At 32.7% G+C, this 22822-nt stretch overlaps 2 protein-coding genes across 17 annotated transcripts in view; one reads left to right on the plus strand and one right to left on the minus strand.

Annotated features, from left to right (window-relative positions):
• The first annotated feature begins 225 nt into the window (after positions 1-225).
• LOC145962851 (xanthine dehydrogenase/oxidase) lies at positions 226-14931 on the plus strand. Of its 2 annotated transcripts, XM_083084226.1 has the most exons (19): positions 226-489; positions 6083-6182; positions 6481-6530; positions 6920-7100; positions 7320-7451; positions 7567-7723; positions 7938-8160; positions 8578-9104; positions 9190-9490; positions 9785-10303; positions 10685-10868; positions 11230-11526; positions 11875-12310; positions 12591-12719; positions 12814-12944; positions 13292-13550; positions 13666-13762; positions 14086-14196; positions 14749-14931. In XM_083084226.1, exons 2-19 carry the CDS (start codon positions 6166-6168, stop codon positions 14814-14816), a joined length of 3819 nt encoding a protein of 1272 aa, XP_082940352.1. In that variant the 5' UTR covers positions 226-489; positions 6083-6165; the 3' UTR covers positions 14817-14931. The 2 variants fall into 2 exon arrangements, with proteins under 2 accessions (XP_082940352.1, XP_082940351.1); XM_083084225.1 differs by lacking the exon at positions 6083-6182.
• Lap (phosphatidylinositol-binding clathrin assembly protein lap) overlaps positions 13547-22822 on the minus strand; it is a 35047-nt gene continuing 25771 nt past the window's right edge. For all 15 annotated transcript variants that reach the window (XM_083084227.1, XM_083084235.1, XM_083084234.1 and 12 more), the window contains one exon: positions 13547-22232. Coding sequence is in view for 1 of the 15 variants with exons in the window: in XM_083084239.1 (XP_082940365.1) it covers positions 22215-22232 (18 nt within the window). In the remaining 14 variants the exon portion in view is untranslated. The remainder of the gene's footprint in view (positions 22233-22822) is intronic.

Genomic DNA, 22822 nt, shown 5'->3' on the forward strand with positions numbered 1-22822 from the left:
CGCAGAGGTCGTCTCGAAGTCATGATGTAAAACGCAATTGTTTCTTTCGCAACCATCTGGATTTTCTCATCTCACGGATAGAACATGGATACAATGGAACTCTGAGATACGACAATAAAATAATAATGCGAAGAATAATTCTCGGAACACTATGATAATACTTGGCATGAGATGGGGCACTCCACTTCTATTGACTTCGTCAGCGACCGTACATAGTAGGGGTCCGATAGTGCATACATGCGAAGTGACTTTGAGCCTGAGCGCAGTAGAGTTCGAGAAGCCGCGGATTCTGTCGATCACATTCATTAACAGTTCCGACACTCGATGATGTATGAGTGAATTGGTGATTACTCAGAGAATTAAAAAGAAGAAAAATTATCAGACTTTTGACTGGCAAGACTGTTTATGATTAATCAATTGTATCTACGGAATCATCGCAGTGTTCTTGGCATAAGCAATGGGCGCAGCTGCCAGTACTGACAATTTATGGTAGGTCGATGTGTGAGTCAGAGTGATAAGTAAAAGCTGTCTCGATACTTTCTTTGTGATGATATAATTTCTCGTATCGATCGCTAACCTTTCGGTCAGCGAAAGAAAAGCACAGTAATTTCGTTGAATTCTCTCTAGATGGTCTTTGAACAATTATTTCATTGAATTATCTCGGTGATTTTTGAACAATTATTTCATTGAATTCAACGAAATTATATCGATTGATTATTAACAATGTTGCGATAATCAGCTCACAGGTTTATCGCAGAATCTATCATTAGTAATATTATTAATATTGCAAAGTGATACTATTTGTCATAGTAAGCACTTAATCCGTACAACACTATCGGCTTATAATTTATGTTGTGCAATTTTAGCGTGATCATTATTCACAAAGATATCCATCATCTTCTCTATTGTTATTTCTGTCTATTGTTTGACGTCTCCTCGAAAATGTTCGCAATCAAAATGTACGGAGAGAATTTTACAGTGTAAATTACGTGAAAAATGCTTTTTTTAAACATTTATTGTAAAATTATAATATAGTAGCATATTAAAATATTTATTACTATAAAAATTATATACTTGCTTTATTATTTGTTAATAATTATCTGTTTGTGCATCAAAACATTTGATTAATTGCAATAATATTTTGAAAATACAATACATATGTAATATTGAATCAAAATATCATGATTTTTCTTATGTTTAATATGTTCCACGTTTACAGAAATTATATTGCAATTTTTACTGTATAATATTTTCTCTGTGTATTACGTATTTGCTTTGCAATATTATATATCGTGTTATAACGCAAGATTAATGCTGAATGCGCAACATCATTCAATTTTTTCCCGTTTCTTCTTCTATATTTCTTTTATTCGTGCTTTTGTCTCGTGCTTTTGTCTCGATGATAATTGCTTTCATGAAAAAGACGGAAAGACTTAAAGAAATAAACATGGGTTGCGCTCCTGCGATATAACAGTGATACCTACTTTGTAATGCCATATTGTGTGATTTTAATATTGTCGACATGAGTGCAACATCGTTTAATTCCTTTCATTTATTCTCTCCCACTTTGTTAGGCGGCTTATATAAGATAGAAAAAACGCAAAGGGGATAACAAAGGAATAAACGTATTTACGCTCACAAATTTATGTAATCAGAATATAACACAATGACATTCCAGTTGCATCACGATTTTAACCCAATGTTGCTAGATACGTTGCGTGAGTTTGCGGAAAAAAGCAAATCTTAATCAAATCCTTCACTTTCGCACGACATCTTTTTCTTTAGGCGATGTTCTTTCCGATTGTTAACCGGTTTTTTTTTTAGAAAACCAATTTTGCAACAAGATCTTAAATTTAGGTACCTAAAAATAAACTTAATAGCACGATCCGTTTATGATCGGTCTGAACTATCCCAATAATATTTTCAAAGGGCATTTCTCGAAATAACTGTGTTCGGCATTTATAATCGATGCAAGAAAATATGGCACGTCAATAAAGACAATAGCAGTGAAACGATATGATCTATACCTCGTAACTCGGATACTATCTTTATTAACATCAATACTCTTTTATATTTTCATGAAATCAACACTTTAATATCTGCTTTTTCCATCAGAAATATCGAATTCATTTTAGTTTGCCAATCATAAGGAATTTTCAAAGATTGCCAATGATATCTAAAATCGTCAAGTCTAAATTAAAACCGATACTTGTTGCCTACGCTTTTTATAAAATGGAAAACGGTGAGACTGAAAGTCAGTGAAATCGAATGCTCGAAAGTAGTCCAAACGGAGTCGCTGAAACATTGATTTAGCACGATGCAAGATACATATCAAGATACGAAAAGTTTCGTAAAACGACAGTGTAAACGATGAAATGTATTTATTTATCTCATGTACTTATTTTCTCTCTAGAGCTCGGATTATAAAACGCAATTTGTGTAATGTAATGTTCCAATTTGTTTTCCGTTGTTTACTAACAGAAAAGGATTATTCTAATATCTTTTTTTAATTAAATATTTAGAGAATGATAACATATTAAAAATAATTGTTAAAAAACTGGAATTGAAAGAGAGACGTAATATAATTCGCGAGTCTAGATTTCGCGATGCCATAAATATTAAAAAATCGTTTCTACAACATGTCCAATACATTTTACTATATTTATAACGTCGAGAATTGAATTGATTCGAGATATATATCGATATCAATTTTTGATACAAATTAATTGTTTAACAATTACATCTCTATTCTACGCAAAATTCGAAAAAGCCGAGGAAAAACCGATACACTATCGAGCAAATGCATTGGAAAGTTACACACTCGATATATTTCGCAACAACAAGTTCTACAAAAAAATAGACCAACTTTACTTTATAGTAGCAATTTACTTTATAGTAGCCATTTTCAAAAGAAATAAAAAGATTTACATATAACAAGTTAATTATTTCCCGTTCTTTGTATAATTACTAATTGTTTCTCTCTCTCTTTTTCTCTCATTACTTTATGTAAGCAGTAAATGAATTAAAATAATTCAAGTACACTCTATAATTATGAAATGCAATTAATTAAATAAAAATAGATTATAAATTTTGAATATGAAGAGAATTTCAAATCATTTCGCGATTTCAGCATCTAAACATTTTGATTTAAAAATGTTTTGCGAGATATCATTGAGATAAATAATAATACATAAATTTTCAACATGATAATTAATGCATCTTAATTTATTTTAATTGCAATAATTTATTTAATTTACACACACAAATGTCTCATAATAGAAACAAATTTATAATAGATTGAAACAAATATATAATAGAAATATGAGTAAGAAAAAGCAACTCAAAGATGATAAAGTAACTACAAAATTTCTTAAGGAAAACTGCGTAATATTTAAAAATAAAAACTCCCAACAGGCGCGCGCGATTTTTATCTTATTTCAAACTTTTTTGTAGATCATTTGAAATATTGATATTACAATCATGCTACAAAATTGCATAATTACATAGAGATTAAACGTATTTTCTGAGCATGTTAAATATCAACACATTTAATCGTTGGCGTCGGTAATAAATTTCCGCGCACAGCAATATTACGTGAATCTCAATGTACATGGCATTGAAATAAAATCGTAAATGACTAATGTATACTAATGATATACTGCTCGAAACAAGACTCTACATTGTTATCGATTTGTCGATAGCAAAATAAGCATTAAATTACGGAGAGAAAATAATTGTTTCATTATTTCTTAATAACGATGAGTATTAATCATCAACGCGGCACATAATTTATCTCATTGCAGAATTACGTCTCGCGAATGAGGGAATGTTATTTAAGTATTAGATAAGTCTCTCGTCGATTATAATCGAATACGATCTTCGTCGCGATATCTGTCTAAAGAAAATTGCCATGTCATCGTACTTATGCTGCAAGGTCTTTACACAAGACGTTTCAAATATATTTCCAGTTTAAGCAGCGAATTATTTGAAGAAATTAAGCGTTTTTTTTCAGTTTTTTCTTTAACTTCCGGGAATAAATGAATTTTTAATTCCTCTCATCTTTGATAATAAGTACTTTATTCTATAAGCATCCAATAAAATTATAAAAAAGATTATTATTCGTATGGAGATCTAAATGTGTGCTAGTAACTTAATTTCTAATAAATTTTTTATATTTTTATTAAGAAAAAATCGCGAATTTGTCCAATAAATTAAAATTTCCTTTCTTTCAATAAAATATCATTCGTGCACATCTTGATACACTTTTTTATAGTCTATATGTATATATTTTTTTATGGTCTATATATATGTTTTCAAAATCACATCAGAAAATATTAATGTCAAACGAAAATTTAGAATCGAATGAATGTTTTTACGCTGAAGAAAAGTAACATCTCTTAAGTTTAACAAAACTAAAATTAATTTATACACTTGCGAAATTTTCTGCAATATTACTCTTTCGTTTTATATTTTAAAGATAAATATACCACTTATTTGTAATGTAACTAGTTGAGCAACTAGTTGAGTAACCAGTTGAGTAAGAACATGATAAGGCACGATATTTTCGATTACGTTAAACCATAAATATAATAAACCAAATATCCTAACTCGGCCAGTTCTATAGTTGTAACATATTTGTAATATATTTGTAACATTTGCTAAATGTTATATATTTGCTGATATATTGTCTAAATAGTAAGTCTAAAGTTATATATATGTAAAACTTTTTCCTCCTCTTCTGAAAAACTAGAAATTGCATATTATAGAATTTTAATCATTTAAACTTTATGCTTTTATAATTGTGTACAATCGTGCATTCCTTCTATATGTATCAAATCGACATTGCATTAGATATGAATCTATATCTTGTATAATAAAGTAATAAATCATCATTATTGTTTTTATTTTCTTACATTAAATTCATTTTATCACAATATTGCGTTTAAATCCGGTTGGAGGCAATAAATTATCACTAGAAATATCTTTGTTTTATGTAAGCTTTATAAAAAATGCAACAATTTATTAAAAAATTTATTGTATAAAAATATATTACTTAAATTTTTATTTTATTAATTAATAATGTCAGAAAATTAAACCATAATTGAAAATAAAGGTGATAAAACACTATCTACATAGATATAGAATTATTTTTTTTTAATGTCTCAATATTAAAAATATTTTCCAACAAAGTGTAATATGACTGTATAAATTAAATATTTTAATATAATAGCAAAACTCACGATACATATATATTTTGTGATAAATAATTTCTCAAAATGCATGAAAAATAATTTTAGAAAATGCAAAAAAGTGTTATAGAAATAAAAAGTAACGTTGTGACTGATAATGAATTACCATTGTTATTATTTATTAAGATCAACATTATTCCGAAAGAAAGAAAGAGAGAGGAAGAAAAAACTTATGTAATACGAAGATGTAATAAGTTATAAAAAAATATTAATGCTTATTTCATGATACACGTCATCTATGCAATAATAATCAACTTTGTTTAAAAATATGAATTCTTGTATAATCAGATTCTTAGCGACATCATGAGTTGGTATTTCCTGTTATTATATTCACGATCCTTACAACACATTGTGAAAGAGCTATTTATTGCAGAAAAAAAGTTTTTTGCTCGACATAATTAATAGTTAGATTCTCTTTAGCAGCAGTAGAATATAAAAAAAAAATTCAAAAATAATACATGATATAAAATAGAATTACTAAACGATCTACTTCTGAATATCGCCTTTATGTAATAAATGTATGATCAATCAAACAAAAAATATATAGTATATTTGTTTGTTTAACGAAATTTCAATCGTTTGTCATAACGAAAAACATTTTTTCATTAACAGAAAATGCATGTTTCACAATCACGCAAAAATCATTTCAATCGCAATTCAATTATTGCAATTCATCTACAATTACGTGAGCATTTCAAACATTATTTATTAGTCTATATTTGCAAGCACAATCTTATCATTGCTACGATACAATGCTTTCAAATGAATAAAAAAGAAGTTGTAGTTATCTGATAATTCAGATTACAACTTTCGCGTGTGTTATTATTTCATAGAAAGACGCTTGTATATATCGCATAAGAATCTCGTGGACAAAGGATTATTATTGTGTGCGTCAAAGTACAACTAACAACCGACAATGCCAGCGACAATAATGTAAGTTTTTATTTGTAAAAGGATGTATATAATATATGCTAATATGTATTTTATGTATATAAATGCCATAAAGAGAAATCCAGCGCAATATTTCATGCAAATTTAGAAACTATTGACTCTCGATTAATTTTTAGAGAAAAAAAATTCTAAAAGAAAAACATCTATTTATAATTATTTTGTTATTAAAATGTTATACTACATCAAGTATCACGAAAATAAAAATTCTTAAAAATTTCATGCACACAATTCGACTGACAATATTAAAATTTTATTTAAACTAATTTACACTTCGTTGCAGGGATGGCAAAAAATCCGTCAACTTTACGATTAATGGAATATCATACGAGGGTATTGTATTGTATTATCTTTGGATATAATTTATAGACAATATAATTATAAAGAGATAAAAAGTTTCGAGTTTCAATTAAATAGAAAAATAAATAATTACGATATAGTTGAAACTACAAATTTAATTGCAAAAGTTTAATTGTGAAAATGGAAATTATAGAACTTAATTATGAAAATTTAATTAGAATAGTAATAACGACTATATTCAATTGTGAAAATTTAATTGCAACGATAAAAGTTGTAACATTCAATTATGAAAATTTAATTATTCAACACTTCTCTAGTTAGAATACTAAAATTCGGGATTAAAATTGATATAATACACATATATGTATGTCGTTATATACATTTATTGCTGCGTTATTTTATAATCGTAAATTCGCTTTCAGTGTCGGGAGGCATACCGGCAAACACGTCCCTCAACGTTTACATTCGCGACTATGCGAAACTCCGCGGCACAAAAGCGATGTGCCACGAGGGTGGCTGTGGTGCCTGCATCGTGGCTGCGGAAATCAAGGGGGAAACAATGGCTGTGAATTCTTGCCTCGTGCCAATATTAATTTGCGACGGGTATGTGTACAATTAAATCGTGATTTTGTATTCAAATTTCACTCTTCGTCAAAAGAAGGAATTACATAATGAAAATTTAACGCACGACATGTAAACTGCATCATACGAGGTGTCTTATCTTCGATATTGATCTTTGATCTTTGATGTTTTGAATTTTTTATATAGTCCTATTTATTCGCTTCGAGATTGTGATTAATTCTCTATCAAATAATTTCGCAGATGGGCAATTAGTACGATCGAAGGTATAGGAAACAGACTAAATGGCTATCACTCGATTCAGGCTGCGCTCGCTGGCAAAAATGGCACGCAATGCGGATTCTGTTCCCCCGGTATGGTGATGAATCTTTACAGGTACGACGGAGAAATTTAAAAAAAAAGCATTCTTTTTCCCCAAAACATCGCATTCAAATATTCGAGCGTTCGGCGTTGTATCGCGTTTTAATGCGTTCCATACCGTTATTTTCAGTCTCACGCAAAAAAACAAATTGACAATGCAACAGATCGAAAATTCATTCGGCAGTAATATTTGCCGATGCACGGGTTATCGACCGATTCTAGATGCGTTTAAAGGATTCGCCAGCGATGCGTCCCTCGCAATGAAAAAGGATATTCGCGATATCGAGGTAATCGCGCGCGAAATATTTTGCTTCAATTGCAAAAATTTGTTTTCTTCAGAAACTTCATTTATTATATGAAATTTGCACTTGTAATTATACTTTATTTTTATGATATAATCTTAAAATAATAATAAATTAATATTTTATTGCTGTTACAAGATATAATACTTTTTATATTATTTACAAATCATAAATTCAATAATATATGCGTATTTCGTAGGAGCTCTACAAGGTGAAAACCTGCCCGAAGAGTGGATTGCTATGTAAAAACAGTTGTTGCGATAAATTGAAACGTTCGAATAAATCTTCGAACAACGTAAAGTTGGATATAAAGTTGGAAGATGCGGAATTCTATAAAATTTATTCAGTCGAGGATCTATTCGCGGTATTTCAACAAAAACCGAAGGCTACATACATATTAAACGGCGGGAATACGGCAAATGGTAATTTTTTCCTTCAAAGTTTAACTATTTGTATTACAAAAAAAAGATAGCGAAGCGGATGTGAATCAGCGTTTATTTATTCGGCTAAATCTAAATATTAAATGTTTCGAGTATGTAAACATGGAACTTTTATAACGCATCATCTGCGTTGCAACTATGCATTGTCTACAATATTGCTTTCTTAAGTTTCGTGTTTCTTATTTAAATTAATTCCAACTAATATGTTAAAATCTCTCATACGCGAATAGAAAGTCAATATGCAGTGTTTCGCCTCACATTATTTTTTAATAGATTCTGCAATATAAATAGAATATTTTATGTATTTCTAAACATGTTTTCGACATGAATAACTCTTCCGGTTATTTCAATAAATATTTTGTAATTTCACCAATTAAATAAGACGATAACTAATTCTAGGTGTTTATCGTACGGATAAAAGCGACCTTCACATCGACATAAACGACATTCCGGAGTTGCGCCGCATCGAAAAGACCAAGCAATCTTTAACCTTGGGTGGAAATATATCTCTTACTATGGCGATGGAGACTTTTCAAAAGTACTCGTCTGAGCCCGGATTCAAGTACCTGCGTCATCTAGCCCATCACATCGATCTTATCGCAAGTGTACCAGTACGCAACATCGGCAGCATCGCCGGCAACTTGATGATCAAGCACGCGCATCACGAGTTTCCATCCGATTTGTTCCTGATGTTGGAAACCGCCGGTACCCAAATACATATCCTCGATAAACCCGGTAGCAAGCAAAGCATGATGCTACAGGACTTCCTCAAGACCGACATGCGCCACAAGATCATCTACAGCGTGGTGCTGCCGTCGCTGTCCGATGAGTACGAGTATAGATCTTACAAGATCATGCCAAGAGCGCAGAACGCCCATGCACATATCAATGCTGGCTTCCTCTTCAAACTCGGCGGCGGCGGCAAGGTAATCATATATTTTGGTTTCCGAATTATCTTATTATATCTGTCATTATTTTATCATATTAAAATGATATTTCTCTCGCATAAAGGTGCTGGAGAAGCCCAATATCATTTTCGGTGGTATCAATGAGAACTTCCTGCATGCGAAGAGCACCGAGGTGCTGTTTACCCACCAGCAATCGATCTTTGATAAAAACATATTCAAGGCTGCCTTGGAGACGCTGCATAATGAACTAGACCCTGACCATGTATTGCCAGACTATTCGCCGGAATTCCGCAAGACTCTCGCTATAGGATTATTCTACAAGTTTGTGTTGAGCATCAAACCGGAAAATGTGAATCCTCAGTTCCGCAGCGGCGGCACTATCTTGGAACGAGGACTTTCTTCAGGTAGAATGATCAGTAGATTCCGAAAGATTTCTTTCTTGCTCGCTTGTTTGATAAGTTTTCTTTCTTTCTCGAGAATTTATTTCACTTCATTCTAGATTTTGCAAAATTCGATTAAAAAGTTCCGACGTTCATCATGAGTTTATCTTATTAAAATCTTGAAACTCTAAATGAGCTGTTACTGACAAGGCAATTTCGATATTAAAAATGTAGAGAGATATAAATGTACTGATTTAGTCTAATGAAAAAATTGCAACGTGCCATGATTCATTATTCACACATGAAAAAAACATCCAGGTACGCAGGACTACGAATCAGATAAAAATATGTGGCCGGTGAACAAGCCGACAGTAAAGTTGGAGGCGATTCAGCAGACATCGGGCGAGGCCCAGTACTGCAACGATCTACCGCCGTTTCCTGGAGAAGTATTTTGCGCCTTCGTCACCACAGATATTGCTACCGGCAAGATCAAGAGCATAGATGCGAGCAAGGCGTTGGCTATGAAGGGCGTAGTAGCGTTTTTCAGCGCCAAAGACGTGCCCGGTAAAAATGTATTTGCCGCGGGTGTCAATCAGCTGATGATGTTGCCCTCTGACGAAATTCTGTTCGCCGAGGATGACATTCTCTACGCCGGTCAGCCGGTCGGCGTGATCGCCGCCGAGACGAACAGTTTGGCAAACCAGGCAGCGAAATTGGTGGAGATCAAATATAGCGAGCCTTTGAAGAGGAAGCCAGTGATAACTGTCGAGGAAGCGCTCGCAACAAAAGATGATAGTAGAGTCATGCTAGGCACCAATGTTCCGGCGAAGAAAAAAGGTAAAAATTATTTACACAGGATGTTTTTGTTACAATAAGATCCTGTTTTTTAAAACTTTAATATCTTGTAACTCAAAAATTATGCATGCCGTTTAAAATGTTGATTTATACGAATTTTCCTTTAAGAAATTACCAAAGAATCATCCTCAGAAATTTTTTGTACGTTTCGAATATTTAGAAAAATGTTATAGATTAAGATAGAGATTGAAAATTTAAGAATTTTAAATAATATTTCGATATATCGGGAAATTATAAACTGAAAAGATATTAAATTAATTGATAAATTATATATCTGAGAACTTATAAGTGACAAATTTTATCGTGATTGAAAAAGAATTAATATAAAAACGGCGATTCTCGCGGTTTTTCGTTATTTTACAGGAGATGATATTAAGCACGTGATAAAGGGCGTCTTAAATTTAAATAGCCAGTATCATTACACTATGGAGACTCAAACTTGCGTGTGCGTTCCCGCGGATGATGGCATGGATGTCTATCCAGCTTCGCAATGGGTAGATTACATTCAAGTAGCTATCGCGGATTGCCTTAATGTCAAGAATAATAGGTGAGTCTCATCAATCTCTCGATTATGAAGAGATAGTCATCGTAATTTCCCATTAATCTTCGTGCTAACGTAATCGATGCGAGCAGTGCTTCCGAAATACACGTTCTTGGTCTCCTCATATTCACAAAATTAAACTATATAATATATAATGTAATCGTGATAATTTATTATATTGCATATAAAAAACTGTGCCCAAAACTAAGCAACAACCAATGAATTGGTGAAAAAAATTCGGTAGAAAAATTGACATAGTGCATAATCAAAATAGAACGTTTTTCTCGATTCTTGAAATATATAAATTTAAAAAATAAAAACATTTTGATGAATTAGCGTAATATAATCAAGTGATTTTAATTTTCAGTATCAACGTCTCCGTAAAACGACTTGGTGGTGCATACGGGGCGAAAATTTCGCGCACTGGACAAGTCGCGTGCGCTTGTGCGGTGGTATGTCACAAGCTGAATCGCCCGGCACGTTTCATCATGACGATCGAGAGCAATATGCAAACGATGGGCAAGAGAATCAAGACGCACCACGAATACGAGGCCGGTGTCAACAATGAAGGAGTTATCCAGTATCTTGATTCGAAATTTTGGTGCAACACCGGTTGTAACTTCAACGAACCCCACGCTTGGGTTATAGCGCATCATTTTGCCAAGTATATCGCCAAAATTATAGCTAATAATATAAAGTGCAGCGTTTTCAGTAAAATATTATCCTCAAATTTTAATTCTCTCATCCGTCTTTAAAATTCAATATTTTAAAATTTAAAGAAAATTTTATTTATCTTTTTTTGACATTTTTTCTTTAGTGCATTAATTTAAATCGAAAAAAATTATGTCATAAACGTAAGAAATATTTCTTTAATATTACGACTAGATTTCTCTAAAAATAATAGTATTTCTTTGCAATTGAGAAATAGGTTGTTTTGATAAGCATGAGGATATTTTAACAAAATTTTGTTGAAAACTACACGTGTGTATCTACAATTACTATTTGTTAATAGCTGTTACGTGACCGACACTTGGACAATGAACGGATACGAGGTGCGAACCGACATAGCGTCAAATACGTATTGTCGAGCGCCAGGCTCCTTAGAAGGGGTGGCCATGAGCGAGGATATAATGGAGCACATCGCGAGGGTGACGAAAAAAGATCCGTTTCAAGTCAGACTGTCGAACATGAACGAGGACGACAAGACTGTGCTAGAGGCAATGTGGCGCGAGTTGTCGAAATCGGCTGATTATGAGATACGAAAGCGAGCCGTCGACACGTTCAACAACGAGAATCGTTGGAAGAAGAAGGGGATCGCTATGGTGCCAATGATGTATCCGTTCATGTTTTGGGGACAATTCAACGCCATGGTATCAATTTGCGCGCGCGATGGTACGGTCTGCGTGACACATGGTGGGATCGAATGCGGTCAAGGTATTAATACCAAGGTATGATATTGTTAAGAAAATGTCTCAAGCTTCCTTCTCAACTGGAGAGGAGCAATATATAATTTGTCAAATAGCTATTAATCTGACAGCGAAATAAAAAAGTAAAAATAAATTGCTTCGGAAAACTTATATATTCATAATTTAACTTGAAGGATTCCTATAAATTCTTTTTAAGCTACTTTTTGCAGATTACAAAAGTTATATACTAATTAATTATTAGCCTGGGTATTTTATCCTTATTCATATAAATAAATTTCATCTTTTCTGTCCTCCCTCTCAGGTCGCTCAAGTGGCAGCTTACACCCTGGGAATCGATCTAAGCTTAATCAGCGTCAAACCAACTACTAACATAGTAACACCCAACAATTCGGTTACCGGAGGAAGTGTTGCCAGCGATAGTTGCGCTTATGTAAGAAATTCTAATCTTCTTTAACGCTTCGCGAAAGATAATTAATTATAATATTAAATTAATTAATAATAATTGAATCCATGTGCGATTTTAGGCCACGATTCAGGCTTGCAAGGAACTCTTGAAAAGACTCGAACCGATCAAGAAAGATTTGAAAAACCCGAGCTGGAAGGAGCTCGTTCTTGCGGCGCATCTAAAGGATGTTGATTTATGCGCGCGATATATGTAAGCATCACATCATTAAATCATTTTTAATATAATTTGATGCTAATATCCAGATATATGCAAATCATTATCGTATTACGCGTTATTATCAGCTGTTTCATCTATTTAATCTTCTTCTATAATACATGTATAATTGATGAATATACTTTGTAAGTTTTTTATTCGCGATTTTTTCCTCTTTTTTTATTTTTAAAACAGCATAATCATTGTAGTATTTTTCCGCCCGATTTCAACAGAATCAATGATTAAAATAGTTAAATTTTATATTTATATGCAAAACGATATGTGGCAATTTTCGCTTGTTATTCTCTTCGTTTATTTATTATTTATTGCACTTACCTCGATAGGTACGCGCCCACGCAGGAAGACACACTCAAGCCTTACAAAATTTACGGCCTCACCATCGCTGAGGTCGAGATCGACCTGTTGACTGGCCAGCACATTATCAGAAGGGTGGACTTAATGGAGGACACTGGTAAGAGTTTAAGTCCGGAGGTCGACGTCGGTCAAGTAGAGGGTGCTTTCGTGATGGGAATAGGATACTGGACTTCCGAGGATCTGGTGTACGATCCTAAAACAGGAGCATTGACAAATTATAGAACTTGGGTACGTGATCTTTATTGAGTGTTCGGTAACGCTTCTAATATCTCCGAAACGCGTCTTCTCACAAATTCTAAAGGGGAGAGATTAAATTATCATGAGTATTCTATTCTTGTCGTAGAACTATAAACCGCCAGGAGCGAAGGATATTCCCGTTGATTTCCGCGTGTCCTTCTCCAGGAATTCGAGCAACGAACTCGGTGTTCTCCGTTCAAAGGGTAAGATCAGAAACTGCGTTAATCCTTTCGGATTTGCATCTGTATTTATTATCAAAGAGAAGATCTGTTCCTCTTTATGCATATTGATTGTGTATAAAAAATTTTGGACAATCTCTATAGAGAAATTTTAGAATAAAAAATATTTTGATGCGTATTAACCATTAAAAATTTAATTAGAAAAATTTAATTAAACAAAATATAATAATTGCAAAGCTTAAAGTGTTCACGATTTTATCTCGAGCATTCTTTGCTATAAAATGAGAAAAGACGCAGATCTAAAAGGATTAAAGATTATCGATTTAATCATGAATATCCCTTTGCAGCAACCGGTGAGCCACCGCTCGCCATGGCTTGTGTAATTTCGATAGCGATCCGCAAGGCATTGAACTCTGCTAGGGCGGATGCCGGAAATACAGATGATTGGTATCAATTGGGTAAGTTCCAAGCAGGGAGATGTAAACGGTATACTCGTATACTTCATGTACAGGGTGAAAATCGCGTACTTTGTGACCTGAATATAACATGTGTATATAATCTTTGCAGAATGTTTAATCTCACCATTGAATCTCTTCGAGTAACACTTATATTAATAGAAGAATTTTTTTTCTTAATTAATGTGCTTTTCACATTCTGATTTTGTTCTTCTTTGTAAGATCTAATTTGATATTAATACTTCAATAGAGAAAAAATAATAGTTTAGAAGAAATAATTGATGAACTTTTCCGATCCAATTAATTTCATTTTATTATTTCTTCCAAATTATTATATGCGAAAATTACGCTCATTCAATATTATTCGCGATATGTGTGTCACTCCAAGCCATACAACGAATAATATAATAGTTTTCATTTGCATTTAAAAAGTAAAAAAAAATTACTCTAGCTCATAGAATTAAGAGTGCGTGTGTTTCAGCCTGTATATAAATTCTTATAATGTATTATTATATTAATATATACTCGATTTTTATCGCTCTTGTAATTTCGCAGATGGACCATATACCAACGAACGTATAATTCTAAACAGTTTAACCAGCAAGGACAACATGGTGCTCTGAAAGTGTGATTTGCGCGGGAATATAAATTGGTGCTTAAAATAAATCCTATAGTTATTGTCGTTTGTCTCTTTAATCGCTCCCTTTTTCTAACCAGAATAAATTTAGATGCCCCGTACGACTATACAATTCATTTTAACATCCCCGTTTCGCCGATACAAGAGGTTTCAGGGTAACAGCGGCACGATAGTGTATGTGTAATTAGATTAATTAACAGGCTTTTAACATAACTAAGGCACACAATTTCTGTTTTATGGTAAATAATTTCAATAAATACTCTCTATTAAACGCCATTGATGTGCTACATAGTAAATATTACAACAACATATCTGCGGTGTATAATTTGTAATTAATGATTATACAATATTAAAGTATATGTCGGAGAGAGAAATAATAATCGTATATACATATATACGATTATATATACGCAGACATCAGACGTTAAATAAACGTCGACATTGTTTGCATTATTTGCACTTGAGGGTGGATGAGAAAAAGAATTGGGGAAATATAAAAAAGAAAAAAACGGAACGAAACGAGATTATGGCATATCGGAGGTTTGATTCGCAAAATCATTCAATTAACACATAATGTGCATCGCCGCAAAATGGAGAAAAACATGGAATGTATTCCTTCCACGGCACTATTCACGCCATTCTCAAGACGTCCCGTTCGCTCGAAATAACCGCTATTCATGTGTCACACGAGGGGGAGAACATGCCAAACTTAACTCGGAGCGCGCAGCCTTAATAATAAAAAATTCTTAACACGCGCGCGTAACAAATATACCGAACATTAAGCATAAATAGCGAAAGTTAAAAAGACCGATGTAATCTTGAAGAGATAAAATTTCAATGCTGTAACATAGCGTGTGTGTACATCGTATATCTTATCGTGTGTGTACATCGTATATCTTATCGTGTTTCCTCTAAATACATAGAATAGGGATAGAGATCGTTTTCGCGATAATTATGCAGCATCGAGATTCTAATTCCTCGAGATTAGATCGATCTTTTGCTCCCCGATAAATAGTATCGCGATGCACAAGCATGTTTTCCTCGTTCTTAATATCCGTTCTCTATCGCTCTCATCTCTCCCTGATAACGCTGATCACGAAGAAACGGAGTAAAGATTCCTTCGCCAAACGCTCGGAAGCAATGTCGCCTCTGTCTTCTTATACATTTCTCTAATCCCCGATAATCGTCGCGAGCTACCTTAAACGCCGTGTACACTATAGAAAGTAGAGCGGTCCCTTTCGTTATTGTTTGAACGGAGGATAGTGATATATATTTCACGCTTGTCTTTAATAGCCGCCAAGCACGTGGTCGAATGAGAAAGCAGGCGGCCGTGACGACTGTAGTCGCGCGACTCGAACGAGACCGATATTACACAATTTTTCACAGACAACTTTTTGCAGAAACTTTCACTTTTTTTACTTAATCCTCTTACTCGAGCAATTGTAATATATTGAATCAATATTGCGACGCGTGCGTTAAAGATAATAGTCATAATGAATAACAATAATTACATTTTTATACGAGCATTTCATTTTTACCAGAACCTAGTATATGTCATCTAGATTCTACAATAAAGACGAGAACAATAGAACGACTAGTTGTAAATTTTTCATATTTTCTCCAATATATTTTCTTTAAATATTTAATTAAAACCTAATTGGAATTAAAATAAAGTTTTAAATTAATTGAAAGCTAGGAAAAATCTCGTTACTTGTATACTTTATATTTCTCTTTTCTACATTTGAACAAATGTCTCGTAATTTTGAGACATCCTTTCAAATATAAAAAGAAATATATATCTGTATAAAATATATATACATATATAATTTATTTAAAGATATTAATAAAATATAAAATTAATTTATATAAGATTTATGCTATTAATTGCTAATTCATGCTAATTAAACTATCCATTCGAGTTATTTCAGTCTCGTCCAGATCGCGACTTTAGTCACCACTCGATTATATTTCTTGCGTGTCGCAACACACGGCCATATATATTTATATATTTATATATATATATATATCTATCATCTTTTTTGCACACTAACTACGGACCTCTATGAATATTCTTTCATTTCTTTTCACCTATTATTACAGCAAACACTATGCTGATTTGTATGTGTGTGTGTGTAATATCCTAAAGTAAATATATACGCCGCGAAAGATACTGTATGATATTACGATTTTTGCGGTTTTCTTTCTCTTCATCTTTTCCTCGACATTTGTACAACGAGAAGGCATTATCGTCATTACGCGCTCACTCACATACGATACAGAGATCGCTTTGCCCTGTTATTGAAACCGTTTAACGATGACGCCCGGCGGGTCATCGTGCAACGCTGCCATAATCAGCGTCTCGAGTCAACGATAGTAGTACATCACGCGCACGCACACACACATACACACACATACATCGCGTAATATCATTATTACATCACAAGATAAACGATTTCGGCGACTTGTCTCAATTTTGCCAAACGCATCGTATAACGTGAGCTAATCTGGACAACAGTTAGTCCCTCTACTTACAATTACTCACAAAATTACAATCGAATGTTTAAAAAAGTCTATACATTTTTTTATCTTTCTTAGTATAATAAAAAGGAGAAAGAGAAAAAGAAAAAAGTAGAAAGATAGAATAAATTTGACAACTTATAAATCTGATATCTTACATTATAGAGCAAAATTTTGAATTTTAGATATTTATAAAAAATAATATATGTATATGATTCTCTCTCTCCTTAAATAATTCGAGACATTCGATCAATATCGCGATATATCGTGTATGCGCGTGTACGTCTGGCATTTGTACATCTATACTTGTCTCGAAGAATATTTCACATTCTGAATTTAAATTATTTACTATCTTCTATAATTCAGGATCTTTCTTTTTCCCTCTCTTTATATATATATATACATACATACATACATATATATATATATATATATATATATATACATACTACAATGATACATATACAAGCATAGATGAGATTACATTAAAACTAAATAACAATAAATTTCTCCCTGTGAAAACTTCGAGCTCTTTCTTTTTTTCTTTCTCTTTCTCTGATGAGAATATGAGAAACATGACAAGCCGTCCTTGGAGCAACAAGAAAACATCTCTATTAGATCACAAAGATTAGATGAAAAAATGTTGGAAATACGATACGGTCACGATTTTTCATTTTCTCTCTTTCTCTTCCATTCCCGGATTAGTATAAATAAAATTTTTATTAGCTCGTCGGACCGGTCGGCTGTGTCTTATTCTTCATAAATATATATATAAGATCCTTTCTATAAATACTAACAATATACAGTGTGTACTCTTACGCGGCCGAGAGGTTTTACATTAACTATGCGGGCCGATAAGAGAAGTTGCGACAAGAATATCTTACTAGTTTAAAGCGAGAGAGATTGAATACAATTGGATTATCTCGTTTTACATCTTCCTATAATACGGTAATCATATATACGTAATATTGTCCTGTTACGTTCGGTGGCGCCAGTAGCTTTAGGCACGAATATGTTTTGGGGAAATGTCATGATTAAGCGGGTGTGAAACACCAGGTACTCCTTCAAGGAATGCCAGAGCGGATCCCGGGAAGTATCAGTTGGATGGTGGGACTTTCAAAAAAAAAAAAGCGACGAATATGTCGATCTCGAACAAGAAAAAATAAAGATAAGAATGATCGAAAACGATATTGTGTAACGAGGAGAAATGGAAAGGATACGCAAACGATCATTCATTAGATAAGCGAAGAAAACCGTGTGCTTGACATCTTAGCCAAAAAGCGTTACATTAGATTTACTTAATTGTTTAAGAAATCAGCGTGCACTAATCGACTAAAGTCAATGTATGATACAATTGTATGAATTATATTAGAAAAGAGATTTCTTCCAAGTATATATTCTAAATATATACGTTAAATCACACAAATTCTTTTCTTTGCTTATCCGATAAATAATATCAATAACAATATTAATTATATTAATATACATTACATATTATTTAATAATTAATTAATTTTTTGATATTACATCAATGTGAGTATTCTAAAGCTACCGGCGCTATCCTTGAAGAACTCGCGTGATCTCTGCTTAATCGAAGCTCGACTCGAAGCTATCCCGATTTACAAACTAACTATCTATCTCCGCGGCGACCATAATTTAATGTTACTTTCAGCTACTGCTGCTCTCAGAGAAGATTCTATACGCGTTCATATTTTATTATATAAAAGATATACTCGCGAAAAGAGTGAGAGCGCAGTCGGAACCTAGTGTGAGCCAACGGAAATGTACATCGACGAATGAAGGGAAGCGATTCGTTTGATACCAAGCCCGAAGATATATCTGGCCGCTTCCTCCGCCTAACATCTGCATCCGCCCGCGAAATGACGTTTCATTAAGCTTTCTCATTTCGCACAAATTGTGATTTTGCAGATATATATATACTCGTTCCTTTCGAGACGACTCAGAAAAATTTTTCTCATTTATATCTGTGTATATACATATATATTTATGCTTATCGAGATATATACGTACGCGCTAGCGAAAGTAAAAATATCGAGACAAGGAGAACGAGAAAGGTTTACAAAAGTATTACCTTTAAAAAATATTAACAACGATAGAAAAGACTCGCGTAAATCATGAACGGCGTAGAAACTCAATACCTACAACGCGCCAGCCAAAGTCTCTCTCGATGATCGACCGATTCCGCTTAACGTCGCGACCTTACGTTAACATTAATCGTAATCAACTGAATCCTTCATTATCTATATTAGTAGAGTATTATGATCTAAAAAGAAATGAAAGATTAGTTAATCTATAGTGAGAATTAATCGACGTTGGAGGAATCGGTCTTGCGTCAGTCCTCGATGCAGGATTAATGATAAGTTTATAAGAGAAATCGAAAAAAAAAATTAGAGACAATACTAGAAACGAGAGCGAACATTTACGTCCCGATAACGCGAAAAAACATTATCTCGTGATATATGTGTGTGTTTGTGTGAGAGAGGCCTCAACGAAAATCGAACAGACTTTCATCGACTAGTACTGCGTACGTTGCGTAAATATCGTCATATTTTCGTTTAATTCCTTCTTTTCCTTCCTTTCATTCCTTCTTTTAGCCGCAGTTCATTCGTTCATTCGAGCGAGCAATCGCGGATAAATAATCGATCGATTAAATATAATATACACGCTACATTGGTAGATTTTTCATCTTCTCGATTACGACGACATTTATATAATTTGACGAGAATCGCGAGTGTGTGTGCTGACAAAATCCCAAAACGAAACGACCGCAACAGGATATTGACTGCATCGATAGTACCACGTACATTCACGTTGTTGTATTAATTATTTTGTATGAGCGTCGTAGCCTTTTAATTCGTTTTAACATACTTCGTTAACTATCTAATTAAGATATCCTCGAACAGTATACGGATAAAGAACATTTAATGAGTCCATCTATTCGTTTCATACATGCACAGTATGTTTAATTTAAGTATATACATTCAGTTGTTTTCTTAAATAATAGAGTTATTACAATAATATAATGTTTGAAATAAAAGTTATTTTATTTAAGAAGATCCATATAAAGTGAAACGATTATTCCATTAAACGAAAATTTTAAATTATTTTCTATTAACGTTGTCTGCAACAGTTTTATTTTTTTTAAATGACATATAGCATTTTGCTAGTTTTGTAACAAATTCAAAATTAATTAAAAAATTGGCAAGTGAGAGCCAACAAGTAAGGCGCGATAATTGGAATGCGAGAAAGAAGAAAAAATAACTTTCTTTTTCTTTTAATTATTAGTACATTTCAAATTACTCATCACAATACATGCAATAAACACGAATGTTTCGGATCATCTTTTGATCTATATTCTTGAAAATTTTTTCTTCTTCCTTGCGCTCTAATCACTACGCCTTGCTCTTACGCTTTACTTGCCAATTTTTTAATTATTTTTTAATTAACCAATTATTATTATTATTTTTAATCAAATAATTATAATTATTATTTAATTAATTATTATTATTTAAGCCAATTTTCATTTTAATAACAAATTCAATAATGTGCAATAAAGTGAGATGTTCAATAGTCGTTCATAAGATACTATATTGCTTTTATATATGAATGAACAAATTTTATTATTTAAAAAAAACTTTATTATTATTATTGTTAACTATTATTTACAAAATAACTGAGTGTATCCGCTTAAACCAAGCATACTGTGTATACATATATATATATATATATATATATATATATATATATATATATATATATATATATATATGATAATAATTATCGTATATCTTTTATCGTATTTAATATTTAATACTTTTCTCGACAGAAAAAGAATATGCCTCAAAACTCTCTATACTTCTCCCCTTCGCCATCCCGAAACAACATATCCATACATTCGCAGAAAATTTTGCGATATTATATTATGTTATATTATATATTACAACGAGGATATGTGCCCGATGTGCGAATCTCTATTTCGATCTTTTCTGCTTTGCGTTTCTTTATACCGGTTTAAACATTAACGCGAACATTGGTATACGTGCAATCGTCAGCTACATGTGTATATAATCTAACGCGATATTACGTTTAGAACCATGACGAACCACCAGGAATACTCTTTATCGATTTACTTAACGCGCTCTTGCCAATTCACGCACCATCAGTCACGCACAATCTCCCCCTTTCCCAAATGTAAAAATTAATCTTTACCTAAATATCGCTATGTAATTACGGAAATTCTTCATCGAACTTAGAAAATGCATCTTCGATAATAGGCTTGCTCGACGTATCAACGAAGAAAAACTGTTTTGCGTTGCACGAACGCAATACTATCACAGTTTATCCTCATCAGGAAGATATTCACTGCACACGCGCACGTTCGTGTCATTCTAAACGCAACTCGCGTCCGGAACAACTAATTCGTCTAAGCTACATAATTTATGCCCGGCTACAGATTTACAAGGCGGAAAAAAAACGCGTCGCTCTACACTCTATATGTATTCCCGCGAACATTGGCTAAAGTTAAGGATTCAGATTGCTCCTTGTTGCCTCCTCGATAAAGAGACACTCGAAAAATTCGATTAAACGACGTATTTATAACCGTTACCAATGTTCACGGGAATATATTGGAGTAATGCGTGCTACATGTTGCTCGGCGAGCATATTACAGGAAGTATGATACAATTTGCCGATCGTATTTCACAATGAGACGAATCGAGATGATCAATCAATGATTCAAGATTGCGATCGGGCCATGCTTAACGGAAATAAGCGAGACACATTATCTTTGTTTCTTTTCTTTTTCTAGGCATATTACACGGTATTTACAAAATTCCGCTCCATCTTCTTAATTCCATTTGAAATCCTGGAACAGTCATTGGTAGTCTGCTTTAGTAAACGCAATTTTGCGTTTATATCATGAAACTATATCCATATATCTATTTTCCCGTTTGTATTAGTGACAGTTATTTACATGATTATCAAGATAGTTAATCTTTGAATGCTATACTTTTGTTAGTAGCAATCAAATTGATAATAAGAATTGCATCAGAGGAAAAAAGATGAACGTACGTGTGAGTGCACTATTAGTTAATAGAGAACAGCCAGATTTCATCCATAAAATTCACTTCAGGCAACTTGTAATTTATAAAATTAACATATTAAATTGATATAAAAGAATTGATATTAAAAAAAAAGTTTTCAAAATTAAAATGTTATATGTTTTCGTAAACAAAAATGCATACATTTTTTGATAATTAATAATATAATTATGATATTGAAAGAACTATCTAGTTATTATAATTATATTATAGTAATTAAATACTTCTAATCAGTAATAATTATATTTACAATTTTCTCAATAAATAAAATTATAGATAAAATTTCGTTTCACGTTACCATTTAAAAATCAAATGAGAATTAACAATTCAGAAATTCCGGCTAAAATGCTACATG

This window comes from Camponotus vicinus, unplaced genomic scaffold (assembly GCF_025532165.1).
Source record: "Camponotus vicinus isolate PSW18456_S1 unplaced genomic scaffold, iyCamVici1.0 SCAF_12, whole genome shotgun sequence".
NCBI classification, from domain to species: Eukaryota; Metazoa; Arthropoda; class Insecta; order Hymenoptera; family Formicidae; genus Camponotus; species Camponotus vicinus.

Excerpts from the sequence above, each read along its gene's own strand:
- LOC145962851 (XM_083084225.1), top strand. The coding sequence starts at position 458 with ATGGGCGCAGCTGCCAGTACTGACAATTTATG. Across the intron at positions 10,304-10,684 it reads TGTTCCGGCGAAGAAAAAAG|GAGATGATATTAAGCACGTG; the intron begins GTAAAAATTATT and ends GTTATTTTACAG. Across the intron at positions 14,197-14,748 it reads AGATGATTGGTATCAATTGG|ATGGACCATATACCAACGAA; the intron begins GTAAGTTCCAAG and ends GTAATTTCGCAG.